General features: G+C 42.3%; 1 protein-coding gene across 1 annotated transcript; it reads right to left on the reverse strand.

Moving 5' to 3' along the window:
- Positions 1–5,778: 5,778 nt before the first annotated feature.
- LOC129669217 (olfactory receptor 52N2) lies at positions 5,779–6,735 on the reverse strand. Its single transcript, XM_055597370.1, has one exon. The coding sequence runs from the start codon at positions 6,733–6,735 to the stop codon at positions 5,779–5,781; it is 957 nt and encodes a 318-aa protein (XP_055453345.1).
- Between the last annotated feature and the right edge of the window lie 1,490 nt (positions 6,736–8,225).

An 8,225-nucleotide genomic window follows, 5' to 3' on the forward strand; every position in this document is an offset into this window, starting at 1 on the left:
AACCTTCTGAAATCTACCACTAAAGGTATGCACACAAACTGTATGTGTCACACACAGAACTTTGGGGGGGCACATGCAGTCAGATTCCATCTTACATCCATCAGAGTGGCTAAGATCAAAAAGTGGAAGGAGAGGAACAACAACCCACTGACAAAACCTTTGACCTAAAATTACCCTGCCAACAAGAAGTGCAGAGATAAAGAAGGAACAGAGATTGAGGGAATGTCCCAGCAAGGATTGGCCCAACCTGACACCCATCCCATGGCAAAGAGCCAGCTCCTGACCCTGTTAATGATGTTCTGAAAATAGGAGCTTAAGGTGACTGTCCCCGGGGAGGCTGCATTCAGCAGGGGTCCCAGACAGATGCTCGGACTTGCATCCAAGCATGGGGTGCAGCACCTGTGGTATTGTGGAAGTGTTGAAGGAAAGATGGAAGGACCTGGTGGGGACAGGAACCCACAAGAAGACTAACAGAGACAACTAACCCAGACTGACGGGTGCTTACAGAGACTGAGATATCAACTGGGGAAGATGCATGGTCTGGACCGAGGCTCTCTGCACATGTGTGGCTGATGAGTGGCTTAGTCTTCATATGGGACACCTGGTGAGTGGAGGGGGTGGGGTTTGGTCTAACATGGATGCTATTGCCTGCTTTTGGATCACTCCCTCTGGCAGGGCTGCCTTGCCTGGCCTCAGTAGATGAGATTATGCTCAGTCCTGATGTGACTTGATGTGTTGGGGAGGGTTAATATGGGGGGAGGGGTCCCCTTTTCTTGGGGGGAAAGGAAAAGAGGAAGGGGAAAAGAGGGAGAGGGAGGGGGGAGGACTGGAAGGAGATGAGGGAGGGGGCACCCTTGAGATGTAAAATTAATAAATAAAACAAATTTGTGAGGGCAGATATGTGAGTCAGAACAATAACTAATTCCATGGTTTCTGGGCAAATCTTTCTGGGTTCTGATGAATACTAGCATGTGTTTTTATTAAAACTTCTCCTTCTCCAGCATCCTGGACACTGTTTTTAGTACAATGTGGTAGAGAGTGTGGTTTGTTCTGTTTGGCTGTTGTCTTTTGGAGACTTGCTCTTTTCTGAGAAGGAAATGAAGGGGAAGTGGATATGGGGGAGAGGGGGAGGTAAGATGGATTTGGGGGAGTGGAGGGAAGGGTACTGTGATTGGGATGTCTTGTATGAGAGAAGAATCAACTTCAATAAGATTTAAAAAACCCTCAGTGGTAGCTCATGCTGGAGAGGATGTGGAGCAAGGGGACACTTCTCTGTTGCTGGGGGGAGTGCAAATTTGTACAACTACTTTGGAAATCAACCTGGCTGGCACTTTCTCAGAAAATTAGGAATAGTTCCAACTCAAGACCCAGATATATGACCACTCCTGGTCATATACACAAAAGACTCTCCATCTTACCACAAAGGTACCTGCTAAATTATGCTCAGAGCAGCTTTATTCATAATAGCCAGAAACTGGAAACAACCGAGATGTCCCATAGCAAAAGAATGGATAAAGAAAATGTGGTACATTTGCACAATGGAGTACTACTTAGAGATTAAAAATAAGGAAATCATGAAATTTTGCAGGCAAATGCATGGAACAAGAAAAGGTCATCCTGAGTGAGGTAACTCAGACCCAGAAAGACACAGATTGTATGTACTCACTTATAAGTGGATATTAGCCATATACCACAGGCTAAACATACTACAGTCCAAGACCCAAAAAAGCTAAGTAACAAGGAGGCCCCAAGGGAAGGTGCTGGAATCTCCCTCAGAAAGGGAAATAAAATAGACATCGGAAGTGGATGAAAAGCGAGAACTGGGTGGTCGAGCCGGTGAGTAGGAGAACGACAGTGGGGATCAGGTCAGGGAAGAACAGAGGAGGGAAGTGAGAGGGCTAGGAGAGAAAAAAGATACCAGTGGGATGGAGGAATCCCTGGGGTAAGCTAGAGACCCTCGACGGTGTAGGCTCATGGGGGATATTGGGATGCCTCTAGCTGAGACTCCTAGCTTCAGGGTTAGGCAGACTGAAGTGTCCACCTCCAATACCCAGGTAGGACTTCCAGTGGAGGGAGGGAGACACCCAGCCACCCACAAAACCTTCAACCTAAATTTTTCCCTGTTAACAAGAGGTGTAGGGATAAAGATGGAGCCGAGATTGAGGTAATGTCCAACCAGTGCCTGGCCCAACTTCAGACCCAACCATGGTAGAGATCCAACCTTGACACTACTAAATGCTCTGCTATGATTGCAGACAAGAGCATAGCGTAACTGTCCTCTGAGAGGCTCACCCAGCAGCGGATTAAAACAGATGCAGAGACCCACAGCCAAACATTAACTGGAGCTCGGGGAGTCCTGTGGAAGAGTTGGGGGAAGGAGAGAGGGACACAGTGGAGGCAAAACTTAACAAGAAGACCAACCGAGTCAACTAACAGGATCATGGAGGCTCACAGAGACTAACCCACCAACCAGAGAGCATGCGGTGACTGCACCAAGGTTCCCCACACGGACATAGCAGCTTGGACGTCATGAGGGTTCCCTAGCAATCGGAGCAGGGGCGGTCTCCGACATGGACTCTGTTGCCTGCTTTTGGATCAATTGTCTGTAGCTGGGCTGCTTCCTTGGGCCTCAGTGGAAGAGGATGCGCTGAGTCCTGATGCGACTTGATGTGCTGGGACAGGTTGCGGGAGGGGCTCTCCTCCTTTTTGAGAAGGTGAGGGGGGAAAGGGAAAGACGGAGAGTGGGACCAGTAAGAGGAGGGAGAGGCTGGAATACGGATGTAAAGTGAATAAATAATGAAAAAATTTAAAATTAAAAACGAATCAGATGGCAGACTCTTGTATTTTAAAGCATTTCATATATTCGTTCATTTCTCTTTTATTTATTTTTACTGCTTGTGCGCACGCCGTGACACGTGTGTGAAGGTCAGAGAACAGCTTTCAGGAGTCTGTTCTCTGCTGCCACTGTAAGCCCCAGGGATTGAATTCAGCTCCTCAGGCTCACACAGCAAGCACTTCACTCGCTGAGCCCTCTCGTTAGTCTCAAACCACTTATCACTTTACCCACATCCGGGTTAGGACCGGGACTTTTCGCCATTACTGTCATAAAGATTGTGCTGTAAACGTTTTACATCTTCAGAAACGGGGGCAAACAGTCTGCCATGTTTCAATTATTAAAATGGAAGATGCGTTTCCTCGAGATCCAGCTATATCACTCCTAGGCATATACCCAAAAGAGTCTCAAGTACACAATAAGGACATTTGCTCAACCATGTTTGTAGCAGCCTTATTTGTAATAGCCAGAAGCTGGAAACAGCCCAGATGCCCCTCAGCGGAGGAATGGATACAGAAATTGTGGTACATCTACACAATGGAATATTACTCTGCAATAAAAAACAAGGAAATCATGAAATTTGCAGGTAAATGGTGGGACCTGAAAAGGATCATCCTGAGTGAGCTATCCCAGAAGCAGAAAGATGCACATGGTATATACTCACTCATATAGACATATAATATAGGATAAACCTGCTAAAATATGTACACCTAAAGAAACTAATCAAGAGGGAGGACTCTTGCTAAAATTCTCAATTCCTATCCAGAAAGGCAAAGAGGATGGACATCAGAAGAAGGAGAAAAGAGGGGACAAGTCAGGAGCCTGACACAGAGGACCTCTGAAAGGCTCTGCCCTGATGACTATCAATGTAGATGCTGAGACTTATGGGCAACCTTTGGGCAGAGTGCAGGGTATCTTAGGAAAGAAGTGGGAAACAGTAAGATCTGGAGAGGACAGGAACTCCACAAGGAGAGCAACAGAACCAAAAATTCTGAGCATAGGGGTCTTTCCTGAGATTGCTATTCCAACCAAGGACTATGCATGGAGATAACCTAAGACCCCTGCACAGATGTAGCCCATGGCAGTTCAGTATCCAAGTGGGTTCCATTGTAATAGGAACAGGGACTGTCTCTGACATGAACTGATTGGCCTGCTCTTTAATTATCTTCCCCTGAGGGGGAAGCAGCATTACCAGGCCACAGAAGAAGACAATGCAGCCACTCCTGATGAGACCTAATTGACTAGGATCAGAAGGAAGGAAAAGAAGACCTCCCCTATCAGTGGACTTGGGGAGGGGCATGCATGCAGAGAGTGGAGGAAGGGAGGGATTGGGACAGGAGGAAGGAGGGAACCACAGGGGGGATACAAAGTGAATAAAGTGTACTTAATAAATAATTTTTTAAAAACGCTAGTTGCAATTTATATTTTCTGGAAAAGAGTAATCAGTTTTCTCCAGTGGGTGTGTCAACACACACCAAGGCAGGCCCAGGCTCGTGGAAAGTTGGCCAACAAAGTGGACTTCATGTTTTTGTGCACCTTTTGCTGGATATATTTGTCTAATTGGTTTTGGTTTTGCTATAATTGTTGTTGTTAGTTTGTTGGTTTTTATTTTTGTTTTCAGTTTTGTTCTTTTGAGAGAGAAAAAGAGTAGAAAGTTAAGTGGAAAAGAGGTAGAAAGGATCTGGGAGGAGGGAAGATTATGATTCAAACATATTGTTGGAAAAGTATTTAAATAATACAAAACTGTTTGACCTATCCATTGAAAGCCAATAAAAACTCAGCCATGGAAAACTAGTCCTCTACTGAGGAATGATTTCTCACAGGCACTGATGTTCAGAATGAATCTGAGCTGAATCTAATAACTGATAAATAATACCATACTTTATTAAACTATTAGGATATACCAGAAACCATGTTCTGTTATTTCTGTAAGATTTTGTGTATTTAATTATCCAGATACTTTTTATTGGTAAGCTTTTGTCATATTTGAAAAAAGTATAAAAGTTGACATTTATAGACATACAAAATTTCATTAACACAACTATATATAATCCTTATAATTCAAAGATCTTAACCTTCAGACTAACCAAATCCAAAACTAATAAAACATCCTAGTATGTGTGTGTCAGAATGTCCCTATTCCAGATTGCATCTATTTTGACTGATCTCTTCTCTTTCTTTTTATATATGTTCCATTTCATGTTTCCCTTGCCAGTGTGTCTGTTCTCAGTGCCTGCAACATTGAGTAATCTGACCTTCAGCTCTGCCTCCCTCAAATTAGATGCAGTTTATAGTGAATAATATTATTCAGTTATATTTAGTGTCTTAAGATTGAGTAAAATAATATCAAATAAGATAATAACCTGTTTACTTTACCTCCTTAATGAATAACACAATGGCATAGATCCATTTTTCATAGACCTTAAAAACTGAATATGCGGAAAAGAATAGGACTATTGGAAATTTAAGAAAAATAGAGTGTTCATAAACTAACTAATAAAAGTTTGATAGTCCATAAAATACAGCTTGTCTTATGTATGCTGTAGGACTTAAGCTATGGTTCCCACATCAGCAACATACTTGATATAAGTAGAGGTTGTCCTTAATGAAGACAAAATTGTCTCAAATTATTTCAAGTTTATCTTTTAAACACAGAGAACAGATTGATATTCAGCCTACATCCACTGTCTCTTTACCTTTCCATTTATATACAATTTCGTAGATACAAAATATTATGAGGAATGAGTAAACTGTACATTAATTTCTATATTCTATACCTTGGCAGAATTTTCCTTATAAAGGATATTTCACAATCTACAACGGGAAAGACCTCTGAACATTTACACGTTAGATGACTTAATACTATTTCACTCATCTTTTAAGACTGCTTTCTCCACTATTCTCCCCATCATAAACAGTGTAACTGCTTTTAACATACATCTGTTCTAGGCAATGTCCATTTTGTCTCCAAGCAAAAACTTGATCACGCTTTCCCGGATCTGCTTGGTTTTGACTCCATAAACAATTGGGTTCATGGTCGGCGGCAGTAGCAGGTAGAGGTTGGCCACAATGATGTGGATGTGGTGGGGAATAGTGTGTCCTCCAAAACGATGAGCGAAGAACGTGAAAAAGGCAGGCACGTAAGTGACCACAATAGCACAGATGTGAGATGTGCAGGTGCTGGAGGCCTTGTGACGAGCATCAGCAGAGGACAGACTCACCACTGCGCGTAGTATCATAGTGTATGACACAGAGATGCAGCAAATGTCAAACACACCAATCAGTAGAGCGACCATGAGGCCATAGATTGCGTTGACCTTGACATTGCCGCAGGATATCTTGGCCACAGACATGTGATCACAGTAAGTATGGGGGATAAGGCTTCCTCTGCAAAAGGGCAGGCGCTTGGTGAGCAGAGTGAATGGGAAGATGAGCATCACACTCCTCAAGAAAGTAGCAAGGCCAGCCTTGGCAATCACAGGGTTGGTGAGGATGGTGGTGTAACGTAGAGGATAGCAGATGGCCACATAGCGGTCCAGGGCCATGAGCATGAGCACCCCAGACTCCATTCCAGTCAACATGTGGACAAAGAACATCTGGGCCAGGCAGGAATTAAACCCAATCTCCTTGAGGTTGAGCCAGAATATGCACAGCATGTTGGGCACAGTGCTGGTGCATAAGGTTACATCAGTGAAGGACAGCAAGGCCAGGAAGTAGTACATGGGCCGGTGCAGAGCCTCCTCATGGCCAATGAGGTAGATGAGCCCGCAGTTCCCCACGACAGCAATCAGGTACATGAGGCAGAATGGCAGAGAGATCCAGACATGTGCAGCTTCCAGCCCGGGAACACCATTCAGGGTAAAGAAATCTGGGGTCAGGCTGGAGCTGTTGGCTCCAGACATATTGGCTGGCAGGATGAGAACATTTTATGCTCAATAATAGCGTCAGTTTCCTGGGAAAGAATAAAAATAAAAGGTAAGAGGGGGCTTAGAAAATAAATAATGCTGTTAAAATGAGAAATCACTAAAATTTGTTTTGCGGGATTTTATATAACTTCATAGTCTGCTGACATTTTCACTTCACATGGTTTCTGATACTGACCAGTTGATTAGACGATTTACGGTTCAGCTTTCGCTCTCTGAAATGATGTAATAAGTGCATCAACCTCAGAATGTTGACAAGATTGCAGAAAAGGATAACTTTATATAATGTGCTAAGATTATGAATAATGAATATTGCCTTGATAGCAGCAATCTTCAACATTATCAATTATGCACCTTGTCACAGTAAAGAAATGCTAGCTTCTATGGCCGCCAAGCAATTCAAAATTGTTCCTCTGTTTTAAATAGAAAAAATATATAAAAACATCTTTAAATCTGGAACAAAATCTAGCGAAATCTGATCAGAGTTTCTGAAAGGCTATTGTTTCTAAATGGTGACTAAGACAGTGGCCATTGGATTTTCTGTAAGAGAGTTTGTCTGTGTGTTTGGAATGTACCTTAAATGCCTCAATCCTAACTTAGTCACAGGGCACCATGCTACACCATCAAAAAGGCCAGTATATTTAGAGAAATCTGAACTCTTGGGTCTGCATTCTGCTCACAATTTAAAAACAAGAAGCACAGAAATCCACACTGCCTCTCTCAAGCATAACAATAATCTACCCACAATGCCCATTACATCATGGACAGATGAGCCAAATATAGCTCTTTCTTTGTGACCATCAGTACAGGAAATTTTGTCTTAAATTTCCCATGTCAGCTTTCTAGACTCCACAGTGATCTACCGTTACTTTTAGCACTATATACAGCATGAAAATATATTCCAAAGAAGAAAAAAACTAGGTTGCTAAAAGTCTATTCTGTAAACATATAAGAGCTTCTTTTTATAACTTACAATAGAGAGATAGGATTAAACTTTTTTTGAAATATTTAATGAAAAGATAGACTTAAATTGAAGGAGAAATGATTCTATGTAAAAAATTTTAGAACTCTGGAAGGGAAGAAATCTCTAGTACTGCAAAATATAGATGTATTCACACAGCAAAATGAGGATTTGCACAGTGCCTGGAATTTATTAATTGATGTATATTAGCTCTTACATTAACTGTATTATATGTGATAAGGCATGTACTATTCTCTGTATTGATAATTTGATAGCCTTAGACATTCCTGACATCATTTTTATTTGGGGGATATATTAATTAATCAATTAGGCAAAGTTGCATACATTTAGTTTACAAATATTTCAGAGCAGGCTGGTTTCTGTATTCAAACCTAAAGGACACATATTACATATTGTGTCTTCACTGTGCAGGTGACAGAGCACAAGTGGAGGACAATACTTGAAGTGGCAACAGTCAAACGAAAGTTGAGTATTTTCCACTACCCAC

Source organism: Psammomys obesus, unplaced genomic scaffold (assembly GCF_907164565.1).
Source record: "Psammomys obesus unplaced genomic scaffold, mPsaObe1.curated_primary_1811, whole genome shotgun sequence".
NCBI classification, from domain to species: domain Eukaryota; kingdom Metazoa; phylum Chordata; class Mammalia; order Rodentia; family Muridae; genus Psammomys; species Psammomys obesus.